Below are 22011 nucleotides of genomic sequence, written 5' to 3' on the forward strand. Positions count from 1 at the left end.
CACCCTGCTTCCCCCTCCCACCAGCCACAATCTGGTTGCAAAGGAAAGAGAACCGGAGACCCAGTGATGATGTCATTGGATCTAAATAAGATATGAAGTGACAACAGGTTTTATTTTAATATTTATTTAGTATGTTTATGAGGGGGGGAGAAGAACCAGAGAAGGAAAAATATAAGCATATTAAAATTCTGCTTTAAGACAATCATTATAGCTTCCTTCTTACAGCTGCAAATTGTTTCCAGCCGTCTCAGGAAACAGGTGCAAGTAGTCCCTTCACATCTATTTAACTGGACGCATCAGTTGCTTGTTGCCAGTCAATCACAAGAGAAGTTAGATGATTATCTGCTTCATTGAAGGGAAAACTTGAAATCAAGGGAAACCTTTTAATATTTGTTTGCAAGTGAATAAAATAATTAAAAATGTTATACTAAAAGTTTTACTTCTCCAACAAGAGTTTCAGATGAGCCAATATTTCATTGCCTGTAGACCATATGCTTATGGACGAATCAATTAATTCGCTCTCCTTAGCGATATGCTTCTGTAGTGAATAGCCTTCCCGCGGCATGGCAATATCTCCCTTCTTCAGGAAAGTGACCGGGCAAAGGTCGTTGCTGCCGTCGCCAATATACACGATTTTAGAATACCGAGCCCCATCGCCGGTCTGCTTGGCTATGAATTCTTCTAATACCTTCCGCTTGCATAGGTTCCTGGGGCAGGATGCGCAGTGATGGACATGAAAATTCTGGACGGTGAGATTTCCAAACCGATCAAAGGCTGCGGGGTTGGTAAATACCTGATCGAAAACATTGTGAACATTTGCGTGCGTCAGAATCCAGTCAATAAAGATGGTGTTTGAGTCGGAGATGATGATGCAATCAAAGTGATCCTTGTTCTGGCCAATGAAATGGAGAAGCTCAGTCATGCCTGGTGTATATGGGATGGAGATCATAATTCTTTTCATGTCGTCCTCTCGTATTCCCTGTTCTCCAAGGTAGGTGAAAATCCTGCCCATATACTCTGTCCATTTTCCCTTCTCATAGGAATTTTGCAGAACGTTCGGGAGCGTTTTATCTGGGGCGCATTGGACAATCCATGTGTCGCTGTTATCATTGACAATTGTGTGGTCAAAATCAAAAACTAGTAGAGTCTTCATCTCTGTGACCAGGCTGATGCCTGCGAGTTGGCCTGTAGGGGAAAAACAAAACACAAAAGTAAACATGTTGTTGAATGGTTCTTACATTGTCTGTTATATTAGGTCAAGAGCTGCACGATTCTGGCCAAAATGAGAATCACAATTTTTTTGCTTAGAATGAAGATCACGATTCTCACGGCGTAAAATCTTTTACATTTATACAAAAAAAAAAAAATATATGGGCTAAATTTACTGGCTAGTTTTTTTTTAATTCATTAAAGTAATTTTTTCCAAAAAATTGCATTTAAAAAGACTGCTGCGCAAATACAATGCAACATAAAATATTGCAACAACCGCCATTTTATTCTCTAGGGCAGGGCTCGACAAATCCCGGGCGCCATGGCGACTAGAAATAGGGTCCTGGCGACTTGGCTTGGAAGGGGGGGCAAAAAAAAAAAGCTTTTGTGAGCTGGCACCATCTGGTGGTGAGCCGTTGGTATTACAAGTTATTACCACCAGATGTGTAAGCTGGCGCCATCTGGTGGTGGCCGTTGGTGTTACAAGTTAAGCATTACAAGTTAAACAGCAATTCTAATGCAATTTTTCACTATTTTCACTGCCATCTTCTTCCCTCTAATTAGAACCCCCAAACATTATATATATTTTTTATCCTAACACCCTAGAGAATAAAATGGCGATCGTTGCAATACTTTCTGTCACGCCGTATTTGCGCAGCGGTCTTGCAAGCGCACTTTTTTGGGGAACAAATTACACTTTTTTTAATTAAAAAATAAGACAACAGTAAAGTTATCCCCATTTTTTTTTAATATTATGAAAGATAATGTTACGCCGAGTAAATTGATACCCAACATGTCACGCTTCAAAAATTACGTCCGCTCGTGGAATGGCGTCAAACTTTTACCCTTAAAAATCTCCATAGGCGACGTTTAAAAAACTCTACAGGTTGCATGTTTTGAGTTACAGAGGAGGTCTAGGGCTAGAATTATTGCTCTCGCTCTACCAATCGCAGCGATACCTTACATGTGTGGTTTGAACACCGTTTACATATGCGGTCGCTGCTCACGTATGCGTTTGCTTCTGCGCGCAAGCTCGTCGGGACGGGCGCGTTTTCTGGCTACTAACTTTTTTAACCCTGCTCTAGGGTCTCTACTAAAAAAATATATAATGTTTGGGGGTTCTAAGTAATTTTCTAGCAAAAAAAAAAAAAAAATGATTTTAACTTGAAAAACGCTGTCAGAAAAGGGTTTGGTGTTTAAGTGGTTAAACGTTCCCTAATTTACATACAGAAGTTTATTCCTTTGATGTGATACAATGTTTAGACTTAACTTTCCACTGATAAAGAATGTTTTCAAAACTTGGCATGCTGCCCAGACTTTGACTTTTGGCTGAGAGTAGACAGGAAATTCTTTGCATACCAAAGTGCAGAGAGAAAATTATTTTCATGTCAAAGATCGTGAAACCCTGTGTCAAGAATTGCAACGGGAAAAAAATTGCGATAACGATTCTTGACGATTAATCGTGCAGCTCTAGTCTAGAGTTGGTGTTACATGCCAAGCAGATTCTTTCAACTAGTCACTACCAGTAGGGATGAGATTGGATTTGGTCTGGATAAGGCCCCTTTCACATGGGATGCGTTGATCCCCACTGAGCCGGTGTTCTGTCAGATGTGGCGACCCATCAGAATTGGTAACGGAAGTGATGTTGCATTGCCGCCATCTTGCCACACCCGATCTCCTCCACTATAACGATACACCGAGAAGCGGGTAAGCGGTCATCTTGTTACACCCACCAGAGTTTTGCATTTTCAGAATTTAGAAGGTGAAATACAGTACTTAGAAATCCGACGGACTGTTTAAATGTTGAATTTTAAAAGCAGCGGCCAACCTGCCGATCTCACAGGTTTGCTAATCTGACAGAACACCGCTGCTTTTATAATTCAACATGTAAACAGTCCGAGGGATTTCTAAATACTATATTTAACCACTTCCAGACCGCCGCATGTATATGTACGTCGGCAGAATGGCACGTACAGGCACATGGGCGTACATGTACGTCCCTGCCTAGACGGGAAACACGGCTTCACTGTGGTGGCTGCATCGATCGAGTGATCCCTTTTATAGGGAGACTCGAGACCCTAACTCCTGCAGTGCCCCCTGTGGTTAACTCCCAAACTGCAACTGTCATTTTCACAATAAACAATGCAATTTAAATGCATTTTTTGCTGTGAAAATGACAATGGTCCCAAAAATGTGTCAAAATTGTCCAAAGGGTCCGCCATAATGTCGCAGTCACGAAAAAAATCACTGATCGCTGCCATTAGTAGTAAAAAAAAATAATAATAATAATAAAACTGAGGAAAAAAAAAAAATTTATATGTTTTTGGGGGATATTTATTATAGCAAAAAGTAAAAAATATTGATTTTTTTTCAAAATTGCCGCTCTATTTTTGTTTATAGCGCAAAAAATAAAAACCGCAGAGGTGATCAAATACCACCAAAAGAAAGCTCTATTTGTGTGAAAAAAAAGATGCCAATTTTGTTTGTGAGCCATGTCGCACGACCGCGCAATTGTCTGTTAAAGTGACGCAGTGCCGAATTGTAAAAAACCCTTGGGTCATTTAGCAGCATATTGGTCCAGTCCTTAAGTGGTTAACCATATAAGCTTTGTTTCCTGTTAAAAATAACTGAAAACTCCAGTGGGTGTAACAAGATGTCCGCTTGCCACTACTCTGTATCCTTAGGCCCCATTCACACCTGAGCATAGCGTTTTCAGGCAGAAAGTCGTGCAAATTTACCATGATTTTGTACAGGTCAAAAGGTCACCAATGTAAAAAGCAGAAGAACTGCATAAAAAAAAAAGTCCCAGAACTTGTTTGAGCTTCAGGAGTTTTGGAGCTTCAGGCGTTTTGTAGTGGAGATGTGAACCATCTCCATAGAGAAGAATAGATTTTTTCCCCTCCAGCGTTTTGTAGCTTCAGGCTTCAAGCTACAAAACGCTCAGGTGTGAATGGGGTCTTACTGTGGAGGAGTGTGGGGTGTAGCAAGATGGTGGCAACGAAAAGTCACTTCCGTTACCAATTCTGACGGGTCGCCTAATCGGACGGAACATCGGCGGATGACAGGCCCATCTCTGCTCACTCTGCAGGGAAGGACCTGTCAGAGCTCCACTCTCCTCTATGAGGGATCGGATGAAAACGGACCGCCTGTCCGTTTTCATTCGCCAGACGGATGGAAAATAGGGCTTCCACCTGTATGGATGTCAGCGGACATGTCACTGCTGACATCCATCGCTCCATGGAACTGTATGGAGCGTCTGTTCCAATCCGCCTAAAAACTGCAGGCCCCGTGTGAAAGGGGCCTTAGGAAGTAAGCCCGGTACACATGTATCAAATAGCAGCTGGTTCAGTAGGACCAGCTTCGGTCCAATTGTTTTGCTGGAAACCCATCATTGGATCAGAGCTTGGAAATGGCCACTGGTGGTCTGATTATTTTTTATGATCTGGCCCAAGATAAAAGTGGCAGGTGAGTGCACAGCCTGCCATATAAAAAAGAAACACAAGGGGGTGCGTCCCTCTAGGATTAGTAGGGGTGCAACGGATCAAAAAACTCACGGTTCGGATCGTTCCTCGGATCAGGAGTCATGGATCGGATCATTTTTCGGACCGAAAAAAAAAAAAAATTCTCCCCCACTGTAATATACACCCCCCCCCACTGTAATATACACATCTCCCCCCCACTGTTCACCCCCCCCCCACTTTAGTACCCCCTCGGTGCAGGACACCCCCCTCCTCTCAGGGCAAGAGACCCACCCCCTCTCCTCTCAGGGCAAGAGACCCCCCCCTCTCCTCTCAGGGCAAGAGACCCCCCCCTCTCCTCTCAGGGCAAGAGACCCCCCCCTCTCCTCTCAGGGCAAGAGACCCCCCCCTCTCCTCTCAGGGCAAGAGACCCCCCCTCTCCTCTCAGGGCAAGAGACCCCCCCCTCTCCTCTCAGGGCAAGAGACCCCCCCCCCTCCTCTCAGGGCAAGAAACCCACCCCCTCTCCTCTCAGGGCAAGAGACCCCCCCTCTCCTCTCAGGGCAAGAGACCCCCCCCCTCTCCTCTCAGGGCAAGAGACCCCCCCTCTCCTCTCAGGGCAAGAGACCCCCCCCTCTCCTCTCAGGGCAAGAGACCCCCCCCCCCCTCCTCTCAGGGCAAGAGACCCCCCCCCCCCCTCCTCTCAGGGCAAGAGACCCCCCCCTCCTCTCAGGGCAAGAGACCCCCCCCCTCCTCTCAGGGCAAGAGACCCCCCCCCTCCTCTCAGGGCAAGAGACCCCCCCCTCCTCTCAGGGCAAGAGACCCCCCCCCTCCTCTCAGGGCAAGAGACCCCCCCCCCTCCTCTCAGGGCAAGAGACCCCCCCCCCCTCCTCTCAGGGCAAGAGACCCCCCCCCTCCTCTCAGGGCAAGAGACCCCCCTCGGGCAGTACAGGCACTCCCAGCGTGTGTCCCATGAGTGCGGGCTCCTCCTCTGTGGGTGTAAACAGAGGAGGGCCGCCGCCGCCGCCGGGTGTACCAAGATGGCCGCGGCTCCAGAGCTAGGCCGAAGCCTCTCCTAATGTTATTCCTGCGGCTCCGGAGCTAGGCCGAAGCCATAACGTTAGGAAAGGCCGTGGCTTCGGCCTAGCTCCGGAGCAGCGGCAATCTGCGGGTCACAGTGTGTTCCGATCCAAAGGGGGTGACCCGTTCGGATCAACTGTGATCCGTTGCACCCCTAAGGATTAGCGATTTATATATAAAAAACATTTTTTTTCAAAAGACAATCAAAGTGCAGATAAAAGTGGATCAAGGCTTGTCATAAACCCATATAGACCTCCATTGGATCATCGTGAGGCTGCAGAGCTCAGCAGACATTCAGGCTTCACGCAGGAACATAAGGATCAGCACAAGAACCATAGGCCTATGGTTCAATAAAGGGGCCCCCTGCCTGCCCCGAAACATGTAGCCACATCCCCTCCACTTCCTGTTATCACCCGACAAAGGTGATGTTTGGAGCCGCAGCCATCTTGCCACTTTCGAAAGCTGCTAATGCCTATGTTCCAGCCTGAAACCTGACAGCTGCACTTCCATAAAAAAACTCTGCCACAACTAGCCACATCCCTGCAGAGCTCTGCAGCCTCACGGAGATCCTATGGAGGTCTATATGGATTTGTGACAAGCCTTGATCCACTTTTTAGTGAGTGCATTTTAATTGTCTTCATTTTTTAATAAATGGCTACACCTAGATGGAGGCGCCCTCTTGTGTTTCCTTTTTATATGTGCATCAGGATCTCAAGACCTAATCTGAGAGGAGCTGCATCCACATCACCTGGTGTTCTCTACCCCTCTCCCGGCCCTCTTATGGGACCCGTTAAATGACAGTTGGATTCCAGTCAGCGCAAACGCTTATTCATTTTCTTTGGTACAGCTGGCTGTACATCAGTTACATTTTGTTCTAATATTTTCGCTTCGGAAACGTCTGATCAACTTTAGTGGGGTTTTATATACCGAAGTTAAAGCCTCACTAAACCCACATCATAAAAAAACGATCAATAAACGGTGTATAACATGCTGTTCATATTTACAGTCACTGTGAGATTGGTTTTCTGTAAAGTGCATCAAACCTGCAGAATATAATAGAAGTATATTGCAAAGTGCAGAAAAGCCAAAGGTACACTGCGTTGCACCCGTGGTAAACCGCAGCGCATCAGTGTGAAAGCAGCCATGGACTCCTTTCACACGGTCAGTCCGACCCAATTGGACCCAATCCATTCACCTCTAAGGAGTGGTAGATGTAAACCGACTTGTGCCCTACCTCCAATCCGATCAGGCTGTGTCCGTATCCACTCTGCATATGCAGAGCAGACACGGACCTGCCATCCGCCCGCTCCACTGATTGTGGCCCGCGACCGGTTACCAAGTCACTTAAGTGGCCCTCGCGCTTCAAAGGGTCGGGTACCCCCGATCGAAACAATCACATTTTTGTGGGATATTGCTTCAATGGACTTTGTCATCTGTCACTGTGCACTTTAGTGTTCAAACACTATATGGACTATTTTTTAATGAACTGCATTTATATAGCACTGCAATTTATTTATTTTAAACTGCATTTATAGTGCAGTTTTTTTTAGCGCTGCAATTTTTAGTCCCCCCCAAAACATTTTTTAAAAGGTCAACAGCTACAAATACTGTAGCTGTTAAGTTTTACTGTTAAGGAATTTTCCTGTCCAGGCATCCAGCAGTGTCCTCACCCAAGTCAATTATTAAATCGGCTCTCAGGTGCTGGCACTGCCATCTTGCCTAAGGGAAAACAGCAGTGAAGCCTTGTGGCTTTACAGCCGGTTTCCTACTGCACATGCGTGAATTGTGCCGTGCTTTGTGAATGGCCTGGCAGCGGGAGGAGGAACGGGGCCGAACTTCCGGCTCACTTTGCTGTGGCGAACTGAGGCGAAAGTGGGAGCGGGTACCTGTCAAAACCAGGTACCCGCTCCTCTCCAGAAGGTGACAAAAGGGGCAGCAGAGGGGGTGCTGAAGGTAGACAAGGGGAGCTTCCCCTTTTGGATGGAGCTCTGCTTTAAAGAGGAAGTAAGTCCTCATCGAAAAATCCACCCCCCCACCCCCCAAAAAAAACTGCAATACAAAGGCATAATGAGTTAGTATGCATAGCATACTAGCTTATTATGTATTACTTACCTCAGATCCAAGCCCCTGCAGCAGTCCACGTCTCCCCCTCCTGCATGTTGTCCCTTCTGGGTATCGCAGCTTTGTCGCTGTGATTGGCCGGAGGCGCCATAACGTCACTCCCGGGCATGCGCGGTAACGGCAAAGACTGAAGCAACGGCACATAGGTGCCATTGCTTCAGTTTGCCCTGGTGCGCATGTGCCGATGAGTTTGGCACATGCAGGTACAGGGGGATATCTCCTAAACGTGCAGGTTTAGGAAATATCCTGGGTAGCTACAGGTAAGCCTTAATGTAGCAAAAAGGGTTTACAACCACTTTAAGGGCTTTTGAACAAAATCAGTTGACTCAATAATGGCAAGACAGAGTCTGTGTATGGCACATTGATGTAGTCCATATAAACAAAATGGCAAGTTGTCCAGCAGGGCACATAAATAAAACAAGCACAGTATACAGTGCTGTGAAAAATAATTGCCCACTCCCGCGCTGAATCATGAATGAACTGTGATTAACCTCAAGTTTTTGGAAAGCCGAGTTGAATTTCACTTGCCACACCCAGGCCTGATTACTGCCAGACCTGTTGAATCAAAAAAAATTACATAAATAGAAGCTGTCTGACAAAGTGAAGCATGCTAACAGACCATAAAAAGCCACAATCTAAAAACATTCAAGAACAGATTAGAAACAAAGTAATGTACATGTATCGGTCTAGGAAGGGTTTCAAAGCCATTTCTAAGGCTTTGGAACTCCAGTGAACCACGGGGAGAGACATTATCCACAAATGGAGATAAATTAGAACCTTCCCAGGAGTGGCCGGCCTACAAAACTTATTCCAAGAGCATGACGACGACTTATCCAGGAGGTCATAAAAGAACCCAGAGCAACAGGCCTCACTTGCCTCAGGTAAGAACTGCAGGCCTCACTTGCCTCAGGTAAGAACTGCAGGCCTCACTTGCCTCAGGTAAGAACTGCAGGCCTCACTTGCCTCAGGTAAGAACTGCAGGCCTCACTTGCCTCAGGTAAGAACTGCAGGCCTCACTTGCCTCAGGTAAGAACTGCAGGCCTCACTTGCCTCAGGTAAGAACTGCAGGCCTCACTTGCCTCAGGTAAGATCAGTGTTCATGGTTCAACAATAAGAAAGAGACTGGGAAAATGGCATCCATGGGAGAGTTCCAAGGCCAAAGCCACTGCTGACCAAAAAGAACACAAAGGCTCATCTCACATTTACCAAAAAACATCTTGATTATCCCCAAGACTTTTAGGCAAATATTCTGTAGACTGATGAGACAAAAATGTAACCATTTGGAAGGTGTGCGTCCCGTTATATTTGGCATAAAACGAATACAGCATTTTATAACAAGATCATCATACCAAGTCAGAGATGGTGGTGGTAGCGTAATGGTCTGGGGCTGCTTTGCAGCTTCAGGACCTGGGTGACTTCCCATAATAATGGAACCATGAATTCTGCGCTCTACCAGAAAATCCTAAAGGAGAATGTCTGGCCATCAGTTCAGGACCTCAAAATTAAGTGCCCTTGGGTTATGCAGCAGGACAATAAAGCGAAACACAACAGCAAGTCCACTTCCAAATGGTTCAAACAAAACAAAATTTAGGTTTTGGAGTGGCCTAGTCAAAGCTCAGAATTAAATCCAATTGAGATGCTGTGTCATGGCCTTACACAGGTTGTTTGCTTGAAAACCCTCCAATGTGGCCGAATTAACCACTTAAGGACCCCTTCATGCCGATATATGTCGGCAGAATGGCACGGCTGGGCACAATCGCGTACCTGTACGTGTCTTTTTAAGCCCAGCCGTGGGGTCGGGACCGCGCCGGCGGCGGCACACTCGCAACCCGGTCCTAAGCTCCATGACCGCGCCCGCGAACCCGATTGCCGCCGGTGTCCCGCGATCGGTCACGGGAGCTGAAGAACGGGTAAACACACCTTTCCTGTTCTTCACTGTGTCAATGTCAGTGATCGTTTTTCCCTATATCAGGGAACAGACGATCAATGATGTCAAACGTCCAGCCCCACCCCCTACAGTTAGAAACACATATGAGGTCACACTTAACCGCTACAGTGCCCCCTAGTGGTTAACTCCTAAACTGCAATTGTCATTTTTCACAGTAAACAGTGCATTTTTATAGCACTTTTTGCTGTGAAAACGACAATGGTCCCAAAAATGTGTCAAATTTGTCCGATGTGTCCGCCATAATGTCGCAGTCACGAAAAAAAAAAAAAAAAACGCTGATCGCCGCCATTAATAGTAAAAAAAAAAAAAATGAATAAAAATGCAATAAAACTATCCCCTATTTTGTAAACGCTATAAATTTTGCGCAAAACCAATCAATAAACGCTTATTGCGATTTTTTTTACCAAAAATAGGTAGAAGAATACGTATTGGCCTAAACTGAGGGGAAAAAAACTTTTTTTTTATAGATTTTTGGGGGATATTTATTATAACAAAATTGTCGCTCTATTTTTGTTTATAGTGCAAAAAATAAAAACCGCAGAGGTGATCAAATACCACCAAAAGAAAGCTCTATTTGTGGGAAAAAAAGGATGCCAATTTTGTTTGGGAGCCACATCGCAAGAACGGGCAATTGTCAGTTAAAGCGACGCAGTGCCAAATCGCAAAAAAGGGGCAAGGTCCTTAACCACTTGGGATCCGCCTGCCGTCAATTGACGGCTACAGTGCGGATCCCAATTTCCAAACCGCCGTCAATTGACGGCCGCCCCTTAGGGCGGTCCCTGCGCGCGCTCCAGCGCTGCGGGGAAAATCTGTGTTGGCCGTGTCCCTCGGACACAGCCAATTACAGATCGCCGCGAACGGCCAATCAGAGTGGCCGTTCGCGAGGCGATCTGTGCGGCCAATGAGAGAGGATCTCATATGTAAACATATGAGATCATCTCTCATTGCCGTTTTACACAGAGACAGCGGTGCTGTCTCTGGAGAGGAGACCGATCTGTGTCTCTTGTACATAGGGACATAGATCGGTCACCCCCCCAGTCACCCCCCCTCCACCTACAGTTAGAACACTAAGCAGGGATACATTTAACCCCTTCCTCACCCCCTAGTGTTAACCCCTTCAATGCCAGTCACATTTATACTGTAATTAGTGCATATTTATAGCACTGATCGCAGTATAAATGTGAATGGCGCCAAAAATGTGTCCGATGTGTCCGCCATAACGTCACAGTCCATTAAAAATCGCAGATCGCCGCCATTTCTAGTAAAAAAAATAATTTAAAAAAAATAATTCTGTCCCCTATTTTGTAAGCGCTATAACTTTTGCGCAAACCAGTCGCTTATTGCGATTTTTTTTTTTTTTTTTACCAAAAATATGTAGAAGAATACGTATCGGCCTAAACTGAGAAAAAAAAATGTTATTTTTTTTTTAAATTGGGATATTTATTATAGCAAGAAGTAAAAAATATTGTATTTTTTTCAAAATTGTCTCACTTTTTTGTTTATAGCGCAAAAAATAAAAACCGCACAGGCGATCAAATACCACCAAAAGAAAGCTCTACTTGTGGGGAAAAAAGGACGTCAATTTTGTTTGGGAGCCACGTCGCACGACCGCGCAATTGTTAGTTAAAGCGATGCAGTGCCGAAAGCTGAAATTTCACCTGGGCAGGAGGGGGGTATATGTGCCCAGTAAGCAAGTGGTTAACCTGCATAATGGTCCGGGTCTTAAATGGTTAAAACAATTCTGCAAAGAAGAGCGAGTCAAAATTTCTCCACAGCAATGTGAAAGACTCATTGCCAGTTATCACAAACGCTTGATTGCAGTTGTTGCCACCAAGGGTGGCACAACTAGTGATTAGGTTTATTGTGGCAATTACATTTTTCACACAACTGTAGGATTATCAGCACCTGACCTAGTAATCTATAGCTAAAGCAGATCAAAGTACCTGAGGTGGACTGTGAACAAACCTTCAATGATCCAACATGTATCAGAAGCATGCTGCATGGAATCATAAAGCTCCGACTAATAAACACAATATCAGTTATATACTAAAGTCCCCGATGGAGAGTCTACGATATCTTCTAATGCTAAAGAAAATGTTTTCAATATGAAAATGCAGAAATTGTGCACCACAAGTAAATACATTGACAGCTGCCCAAAGGAATTCATGACGGATCAGAATTTATATTGACATGTTGCCATAACAACATTACATTGGCAATAATGATCAGCGATAAGTGTAATGCCGTTCTGTGTTATCTAACCATGGAGCACGACAGCAGAAATACCCATACTGACTAGCATTAGATTAAACCTATACGTGCTGTAAACCTCAGACATTAAATATGAACAGAGCACATAGTGTGTACTTGTCTCAATCCAGAGCACCAAGTGTAATTTCTGTCTGCTGCTTTATTCCTTTGCTATCAGCATTAATCACTTTTGACAACTTTTCCTGACACTAAGGCCTCGTACACACGACCGAACATGTCTGCTGAAACTGGTCCGCGGCCCAGTTTCAGCAGACATGTTCGCTCGTGTGTACGGCCGACCGGACAATTTTCCGGCGGATCGGACAGGTTTCCAGCGGACGAATGTTTCTTAGCATGCTAAGAAACATGTCCGCTGGAAGCCTGTCCGTCGGACATGTTCGGTCGTCTGTACGACTTACCGGACATGTCCGCTCGGCTGAAAGCCCTCGCATGCGTCAAAGTGATTCGACGCATGCGTGGAAGCATTGACCTTCCAGGGTCGCGCACGTCGCCGCGTCATTGTCACGGCGACGCCACGTCACCGTGTATCCTGTCCGCGTGGATTTCGGTTTGATGGTGTGTACAACCATCAGACCGAAATCTCCAAGCGGACATGTCCGATGAAAACGGTCCGTGGACCGTTTTCATCGGACATGTCCCCTGGTGTGTACGAGGCCTAAGAGAAAAAAAAAGTGACAGGGGAGGGATCTCCAGCTGATTCCAAAATTGAATGTTAAAATCAAACAAAAATAAGTTTGAACGACATTCGCCAAGTATGTGCTGAGAATTTTTGTACAAATGTGCATTAGAAAATCTACAAGTTTATGGTCGGCTTTAGATGGTCTCCAGGTGGAGGAGAAATGGCGACATGTTTGGACAACAGGAGGGACTTTTTCTGCGCAGGAATCTGCAACGTCTATGCAGATTTCTGCACAGGAAAGAAAACAGATGTGACATCAACATTGGTGTGAATAGGACCCATAACTGACACTCATGAAAACTGATGTCAGCACGCATTAAAACTAGGGGTGCGCATCTTCAGTAGTCTCATGATTCCATTACAATTATCTGGCAAGCGATTTGATTCGATTCCGCGATGCATCACGATTACCGACGAGCTCCCACTTCCGCTTGGGCCGCCTAGGCGTCCCTTCCTACCTGCGATCTTCTGGGACACATCACAGATCCCAGAAGATTGCTTGGCTTTGCAGGACAGCGCAGTGAGACACGCGCACCCGGCTGTGAAGCTGCAATCTGTCACAGCCGGATGCCTACAGTAGTATTGCCAGCACTGTGGACAGGCGGGGAAAGAGAATAAAGGGTTCAGGTGGCCACGTCGCTGGATTGTGGGATAGGGGAGGGTCTTTCTGCGCACACTTGTGGAATGGCGACAAACCAAAAAATCTCCATAGGAGACGCTTTAAAAAAAAATAACAGTTACCAGATTAGAGTTACAGAGGAGGTCTAGTGCTAGAATTATTTATCACGCTCTGACGATCGCAGAGATACCTCACATGTGTGATTTGAACACTGTTTACATATGCGAGCTCGTGGGGACAGGGGCGATTTAAAAAAAAAAAAAAAAAAAATCTTTCTTTTTTTTGCTTTACATTGTGTTTAAAGAGGAGTTGCACCCAAAAATGGAACTTCCTCTTAACCCACTCCTCTCCCCCTTACATGTAATTTTTTTTTTGGGGGGGGGGGGGGAGTGGGGGCTTCAGGAGAAGGGGACTTTCTGTCCCACTTCCTCCTTCCGCCGAGGGGCTGCAAAGGCGATACGTCATATCGCCTTTTGGCAGCCCCTCCCTGTAGGCGATCGCCTGGGACACGTGACAGGTCCCAGGCGATCGCCTGTCCAATTAAACAGCGCAGCGCGCGCATGCGCAGTGCCGCTCGCGCATGCGCAGTGGGTGCCCGGACGTGAAGCCGAAAGCTGTCACAGCCGGGTGCCCACAGTGACAATGAAGACGCCGGCCGGGGAGAGGGGGAGAGGAGCGGACCCCCGGCCGGCGCGTCGCTGGAACGCTGGAGCAGGTAAGTGTCAGTTTATTAAAAGCCAGCAGCTACACTTTTTGTAGCTGCTGACTTTTAATAAACTTAAAAAATGGGTGGAAAACCCCTTTAAAAAAAAAAAAAAAAAAAAAAAAAAAAAAAAGTTTGATCACTTTTATTGCTGTCACAAGGAATGTAAACATTCCTTGTGACAGTAATAGGTGGTGACAGGTACTCTTTATTGCGGGATCGGGGGTCTAAAAGACCACAAACACCTCCTTTGCACTTCAAAGTATTCAGACCGGCGAAAACGGCGATTCTCAATACTGTCATTTTTTTTTTTAAACTGGTGCCATTGGCAGCCGAGTGAAGCGGAAGTGACGTTGCTTCCGTGTTTACATTCAGACTGGAACCAAGCCGACACTTCGTTCCAGTCTGTCTCTAGCCGCTGGAGGTAGCGGCCCGCGGATCGGGTCTCCCAGTGGGACGGGAGGCCCGGTCAGATCGGTGGGGGGAGAATGTCCCCTCCCGCTCCTCCTGGGTTAACAACCGAGCGGCTTTTAGCCACATCGGTTGTTATTACTGGAAAGCCGATCGTCTGCTCTAAAAACAGTACCGGGATGATGCCGCTAAAAGTAGCGCCTGTAAAGTGCCTGAAACTGCCTCTCATGCCTCCTCAGTGTGAAAGGCAGAGTGCTTTCACACACCCCAAAGATGCCGCATGCAGGACTTTTTTTCCCATCCCGCAGGTGCACCGCCCAAGTGTGAAGGTCCGAATGGTTTCACACTGGGGTTGTGCGCTTGCAGGATGGGAAAAAAAGTCCTGCTTTGGGGCGGTGTAGGAGCGCTGCTACACCGCCCTTGCTCATTGGAATGAATAGGCAGCGCTTCGTAAGCTCCGCAACATGGGCCCTTGTCACCCCTTCTTAGGTCGATATCGGGGAGGGGGGTAAAAGCGCCCCGCTACTGGCCGGAAAGCGTTGCTAGAACTAGCAGTGCTTTGCTGCCAACTGTTTTTGCACAAAAGAATGGCTATGGGACTCAAGTGGTTAAGGACTCTAGCCACTTAAGCCCCGGACCAATATGCAGCCTAAAGACCCAAGGTGTTTTTACAGTTCGGGACTGCGTCGCTTTAACAGACAATTGCGCGGTCGTGCGACGTGGCTCCCAAACAAAATTGGCGTCCTTTTTTCCCCACAAATAGAGCTTTCTTTTGGTGGTATTTGATCACATCTGCGGTTTTTAGTTTTTGCGCTATAAACAAAAATAGAGCGACAATTTTGAAAAAAAAGCAATATTTTTTACTTTTTGCTGTAATAAATATCCCCCAAAAACATATATAAAAACATTTTTTTTCCTCAGTTTAGGCCGATACGTATTCTTCTACCTATTTTTAGTAAAAAAAAAATCGCAATAAGCGTTTATCGATTGGTTTGCGCAAAATTTATAGTGTTTACAAAATAGGGGATAGTTTTATTGCATTTTTATTTTTTATTTTTTTTTTTACTACTAATGGCGGCGATCAGCAATTTTTTTCGTGACTGCGACATTATGGCGGACACTTCGGACAATTTTGACACATTTTTGGGACCATTGTCATTTTCACAGCAAAAAATGCATTTAAATTGCATTCTTTATTGTGAAAATGACAGTTGCAGTTTGGGAGTTAACCACAGGTGGCGCTGTAGGAGTTAGGGTGCACCTAGTGTGTGTTTACAACTGTTTGGGGGTGTGGCTGTAGGAATGACGTCATCGATCGTGTCTTCCCTATAAAGGGAATGACGCGATCGATGCGCCGCCATAGTGAAGGACGGGGAAGCCGTGTTTACATACGGCTCTCCTCGTTCTTCAGCTCCGGGGAGCGATCGCGACGGAGCGGCTATAAACAAATAGCCGCGCCGTGGTCCCGGATCGCTCCCCGAGCGGACCCGACCTCCGCATGTAGCGGGGGGGTCCCGATCGGACCCCCCACCCGCTAATAGGCAAGGACGTACGTGTACGCCCATGTGCCTGTACGTGCCATATTGTGGACGTATATGTACATGCGGGGGTCGGGAAGTGGCTAGCTGGCAGATGTAAAAAACGATAAAAAACTGTAAACTATATACGTTTTTCTTTGGGAAAAAAGTGACTTAACTGATGAAACGAACAGTCCGCATGTGTGAAAGGGGTCTCGTTGGCTATATCACCAGTTGGAAAAAAAAAAAAAAAAAAAGAATAAAGCCTAAAAAAAACGAATGCAGCCATCACAGCAGAGACTGGCAAGCGTCAATATAATAAATGTGTACCTTTGGGTTTTCGATACTTTAGGCTTCATGCACGTGACCTATGAAAATAAAGCCCCTTTCACACAGCAGCGAATCCGCCTGCTCAGCGGGTGATCGATTAATTGATCTCCAATGAGCAGGCGGACAGGTCCGTCTCTGTTCACTGAGCAGGGAGGGGCCTGTCAGAGCGCCGCTGACTCCAATGGGGAGATTAAGGATGAGCTCCGGCGTGTTCGCATAGAACACGTGCAGAGCCCGCCAGGAAGTCGGCACCCGCGCTGCGCTAATCACAGCCAGGCAGACATTTCCCGATCTCTACAGCCGAGCATCGGACAATGTCTGCCTGGCTGTGATTAGCGCAGGGCGGGTGCCGACTTCTGGCGGGCTCTGCACGTGTTCTATGCGAACACGCCGGAGCTCATCCTTAGGGGAGATCGGACGAAAATGGACAGCATGTCCGTTTTGATCAGATCTCATCTGATCCGCTAGGCAGATGGCTGATACGTCTGTCTTGAGCGGATCGGACGGCAGACGGGTGTCACCGCTGACACCAGCCTGCCCATAGGAGTCAATGGGTGGCCCTCTTGGATCCGCCTGAAAAGCAGACAGGCGGATCTGAGTGGGCTTGTCGTGTGAAAGGGACCTTAGACGTATTTTGGTGAAAAATAAAAACTTCTAATGTTACAATATGTACATGCATTTATGTTTGAGTGGAAATGCATTTCACTGGCCAGAATTTTCATTTATTCGGAACTATTGGAAAACATTTACGCACACATTACGCATGTGCAGATTTTCTGTCTTTTCCCGTCTGTAAACACCTATGTGTGCATAGCCACAAGCTAACATAGAGGCGCTTTTATAACTAGAAAAACAAAAAAACACCAAACGCCTGTAGAAATGGTTTTGCGCTCTGTGTACACAATGCCTCAAAGTCCAACTCTGGGCAAATAAACAGTGATCCCTTAAGCCCCGTACACACGGGCCGAAGGCTGGGCTACATCGGGCGGTTCAAGAAAAACCGACTTCCTTCAAACAAGCATGCCGGGAAACCAACCGACTCCCGATCGGTGCTCTCTGCCAATGGCAGAGAGCGCTGATGAGAGTGTTCTGGCGGAGGGGTCGCTCCCCATGTCAGAACACAACAGCTCAGCGGTGGAGATCGCTGTATTCATTGGATCGTTAGTACAGCGGATCCAACCAGAGCTGACAGTTATTTTTCGTTCAACCCGCTGGGTTGAACAGAAAAAAAACCTCAGTTTGTACCAGGCTTTACAGTAGGGATGTGCCTGCACTGTAAAGGGTTAACTGATCGTTTATGTCTAGGGGAATAAGACCCCATACACACCATTAGATTTTCTGCAGATTTGTCTTCAGATTTACCAAAACCTTAAGAGTTTCAATTTGTGTGCAATCAGGCAGGCCCTTGCACTATATGGTTTTGGTAAATCTGAAGACAAAAGTCTGGAGAAAATCGAATAGTGTGTATGGGGCTTAAGGATTCCGAATACCGTATTTATCGGCCTATTGCACGCTCCGGCGTATAGCGCACACCCCCGAACTTGAAGAAAAAATCCTGTAAAAAAAAAAAAATACTTACAGTTTGGATGCCCCTCGTCGGTGTCTTGTTCGTCGTCCATCGCGTCCTGCCAGTCATCGTGTCCATCGGTGGCCTCCTCCGGTCCGGCGTCCTTCTGCGGCCATCGTGGTGTCCTACCCGCTCGATCCCCGCGCTGAGTTTGAACCACTGCGCCGGCATATACCGAGCGCAGTACACTTGGGTACAGTCGGGCAGGCTCGGCTCCACTCGCGTAAAGGACGCACAGGACGTGACCGCGAGAGTAGCTGAGCCTGCCCGACTATACCCGAGTGTACTGGGCTCGGTATATGCCGGCGCAGTGGTTCAAACTCAGCACGGGAAGCGGGTATCGGCGTATATCGCGCACCCACTATTTTGCCCTGATTTTCAGGGCAAAAAAAGTGCGCGGTATACGACGATAAATACGGTATATCAGCAGGGGATCTGTCCGCTGATCCCATCGATCTGAGTAGAGCGGGCAGATAACAGGTCGGGCGTGGAACGGGCCCACTCTGCTCTATGGATGGTGGGTGTAAACGGACTCCTCTGTCCATTAACACCTGACTGCCCTCCAATCCGCCTTGACAGAGAAGCACAGATCCCCTCCCATTTATTTTTTTAGCGGATCGGAGGTAGGTGGGTGTAAATCAGGGGGTGCCCAACCTTTTGAAGAGCGAGTGCCACTTAAGCGACTTGGTAACCGGTTGCGGGCCACAATGAGCAGAGCGGGTGGATGGCGGCCCACTCTACTTTTTTTTATGGATCGGGATTGGAGGTAGGCGTTTGTAAACGGACACAAGTCCATTTACATCTGCTACTCCTTAGAGGTGAATGGCGGGTCCGATTTTGTTGGACTGACCGTGTGAAAGGGGCCTATGGCTCAGTGCAGGTAACCCTCGGGTGAACTGCTCTGCACAGGCGGTTTGAAAGCAGCTCAGTAACCACTGCAGGAGAGATATGCCCATATACACTGTGATTTTAGTAATAAACTTACCTTTAATAACAGTAGTCTATTCCATTCCAGAGCAGAAGGTCGCGGGCCACATGGCAGGCCTACGAAGGGCCGCATGGCAGGGCTACAAAGGGCCGCATGGCAGGGCTACAAAGGGCCGCATGGCAGGGCTACAAAGGGCCGCATGGCAGGGCTACAAAGGGCCGCATGGCAGGGCTACAAAGGGCCGCATGGCAGGGCTACAAAGGGCCGCATGGCAGGGCTACAAAGGGCCGCATGGCAGGGCTACAAAGGGCCGCATGGCAGGGCTACAAAGGGCCACGCGGGCCACATGGCAGGGCACCCCTGGTGTAAACAGACACAATGCCCTGTCCATAGGGGTGAATGGACAGTCTGATGAGATCGCCTCACAAAACTGACTGGCGGACGTGATCAAGGCCTAAAAGGAGATATACTTGCGTGATCCTCCAGGCCTCCCCACGGCTAGACCAGTCCTGCAGCTAATGCACCCCCACGCTGCAGCAGTCTGGGGTCCTGATGTCATCAAGACCAGAGCAGAGCCCATAGCCCTGCACTGGATGGGAGGACACCGTAAGACAGACCACTGCCTGGTCGTGGGGGGGAGCGCCGTCTGCCGGAGGATCAGATAAGTAACATCGTTTCTCCTCTCCCCCGGAGAAAATCAGCTATTAAACCCCATCAGCCCCATGCAAGAGATGATTGTTGTTGTTCCCAGCCATCTACGGAATGATGATGCGACAGTATAATGGAGGATCAGGGTGACGAGGGATTGTGGGATTATCTATGGATTCATTCATAACCCTTCCAGAAGGTGTGCAGATTACAGAGGATTCCTGGCACTCACCCAGATGAGATGATCAGGCAGAGCTCAGAGTAATATGGATCTCACCCGCTTCTCCTCCTCCTCTATCTCCCTCTCATCGGTTGGCTCCTTGGCAGGCACACTGGACTGGATTTGCCAACTCTGGTAATAATCCCCTGTGTATCTCCCAGGCTGATACTCAGCTCGCTACAGATCCTCAGGGCAAAGGTACTACATGACGTCAATACAGCGCGTCCGCCATCTTTACTGTGGGCAAAGTCCCAAAACAAAACTCATCATCTCAAACAGGACACCAGACTAACTAAATGCTCGCCCTGCCATAAAGCAGAACTGCGCCGCCGCATTATATCAGAAGATTTATTTCCTTTTAGCTATAGACCTAGTGATATGTAACTATTAGTCCCCCCCGCCAAGCCATAGTCTTTGTATTGATCCTCCTCTCTTCCCGCTCTATCATCGTGCTATCTATTCTCTGTGTCTCGTTCAATTCATGGCACCGCCCACCTTCCTTCGCAGTCCGGCTGTCACGTGGTATCATGGATGTACTTCCTCCCATTTCCGGCTTGGTCACTAAGCGACGAAGAGTCGTCCGTTGCCAGGCAACAAGGTGACGTGCCAACATATTGGAGGTGCAGGAGAGAAGAGAGGATCCGGGGTGATGGCTACAATGTCGGCCACTGTGGTCCAGTATGGCCGGAGGAAAGGCTCCAGCAGAGGGAAGGCAGGTGAGACTCCATGCTGGAACCCCGGAGAATGAGGGTCACCTATTCGAAAATCACCCACTAATCATCATCATCATTTATTTATTTATTGTCTGTTGGATCCGACCATATCATCTAAAAAAATAAAATATATATACACATTATATTACCAAAAGTATTGGGACGCCTGCCTTTACACGCACTAGGGGGCAGATTCACAAAGATCGTATCTGAGATACGCTACGCCGCCGTACCTTACCTGGCTTTGGTTCGAATCCATAAAGAATTTGCGCCGTAAGTTACGGCGGCGTAGTGTATCTCAAGCGGCGTAACGGCGCGGAATTCAAATGCGGCGAGTAGGGGGCGTGTTTCATTTAAATGAAGCGCATCCCCACGCCGAACGAACTGCGCATGCTCCGTTCCTAAATTTCCCGCCGTGCATTGCGCTAAATGACGTCGCAAGGACGTCATTGTTTTGACGTGGACGTAAATTACGTCCATCCCGATTCACGGATGACTTATGCAAACGGGAAAAATAAATGAAATTAAACGCGGGAACGACGGCCATACTTAACATAGCAGGTTTAACTATACGCCACCAAATAGCAGGTTTAACTATACGCCGAAAAAAGCCGACTAGAGACGACGTGAAAGAATGCGACGGCCGCTCGTATGTTCGTGGATCGTCGGAAATAGCTCATTTGCATACCCGACGCGGAAAATGACGTGAACGCCACCCAGTGCCACCTATAAGTGCCCATCAGTGCCGCCTATTAGTGTCCATAAGTGCTGCATATTAGTGCCCATCATCAGTGCCACCTCATTGGGGCCGCCTTATCAGTACCACCTATCAATGCCACCCATCAGTGCCACCTATCAATGCCCATCAGTGCTGGGTACAAGTGCCACCTTTCAGTGCCCATCGGTGCTGCATATTAGTGCCCATCAGTGCAACCTCATCGATGCCACCTCATCGGTGCCACCTTATCGGTGCCCATCAGTGCAGCCTCATCAGTGCAGCCTCATTAGTGCCCACCAGTGAAGGACAAAACTCACTTATTTACACAATTTTATAACAGAAACAAAGAAAAACTATTTTTTTTTCTCAAAAATGTTGGTCTTTTTTTATTTGTTCCGCAAAAAATAAAATACCACCAAAAGAAAGCTCTGTTTGTGGGAACAAATTGATAGAACATTTGTTTGTGTACAGTGTAGCACGACCGCACAATTGTCATTCAAAGTGCAACAGCGCTGAAAGCTGAAAATTGTCCAGGGCAGGAAGGGGCGAACGTTCCTGGTATTGAAGTGGTTAAAGATAAAGAAGTAAGTGAATAAAGCAGCTGCTGAAAGTGGTTACACAACTGAGGGGTTAAAACAGTATCACTTTAATTCCTAGAGTTTCCAGGTTAAAGGGGTTGTAAAGGTAATTTTCCCCCTAAATAGCTTCCTTTACCTTAGTGCAGTCCTCCTTCCCTTACCTCATCCTTCCATTTTGCTTTTAAATGTCCTTATTTCTTCTGAGAAATCCTCACTTTCTGTTCTTTTGTCTGTAACTCCACACAGTAATGAAAGGCTTTCTCCCTGGTGTAGAGTGTCGTGCTCGCTCCCTCCC

At 47.2% G+C, this 22011-nt stretch overlaps 2 protein-coding genes across 4 annotated transcripts in view; one reads left to right on the forward strand and one right to left on the reverse strand.

Annotated features, from left to right (window-relative positions):
• Positions 1-108: 108 nt before the first annotated feature.
• Positions 109-20225, reverse strand: PHOSPHO2 (phosphatase, orphan 2). Of its 3 annotated transcripts, none has more exons than XM_040357789.1 (2): positions 20203-20225; positions 109-1185 (listed from the first exon to the last, which is right to left on the reverse strand). In XM_040357789.1, exon 2 carries the CDS (start codon positions 1151-1153, stop codon positions 437-439), a length of 717 nt encoding a protein of 238 aa, XP_040213723.1. In that variant the 5' UTR covers positions 1154-1185; positions 20203-20225; the 3' UTR covers positions 109-436. The 3 variants fall into 3 exon arrangements, with proteins under 3 accessions (XP_040213723.1, XP_040213724.1, XP_040213725.1); XM_040357790.1 differs by lacking the exon at positions 20203-20225 and adding an exon at positions 19720-20140; XM_040357791.1 differs by lacking the exon at positions 20203-20225 and adding an exon at positions 8358-8406.
• CCDC173 (coiled-coil domain containing 173) overlaps positions 20195-22011 on the forward strand; it is a 29133-nt gene continuing 27316 nt past the window's right edge. Inside the window, exon 1 of the mRNA XM_040357788.1 lies at positions 20195-20423. Coding sequence (XP_040213722.1) covers positions 20357-20423 — 67 coding nt within the window. The 5' untranslated portion in view covers positions 20195-20356. The remainder of the gene's footprint in view (positions 20424-22011) is intronic.

Source organism: Rana temporaria, chromosome 6 (genome assembly GCF_905171775.1).
Source record: "Rana temporaria chromosome 6, aRanTem1.1, whole genome shotgun sequence".
Lineage (NCBI taxonomy): Eukaryota > Metazoa > Chordata > Amphibia > Anura > Ranidae > Rana > Rana temporaria.

Excerpts from the sequence above, each read along its gene's own strand:
- PHOSPHO2 (XM_040357789.1), bottom strand. The coding sequence starts at position 1,153 with ATGAAGACTCTACTAGTTTTTGATTTTGACCACACAATTGTCAATGAT.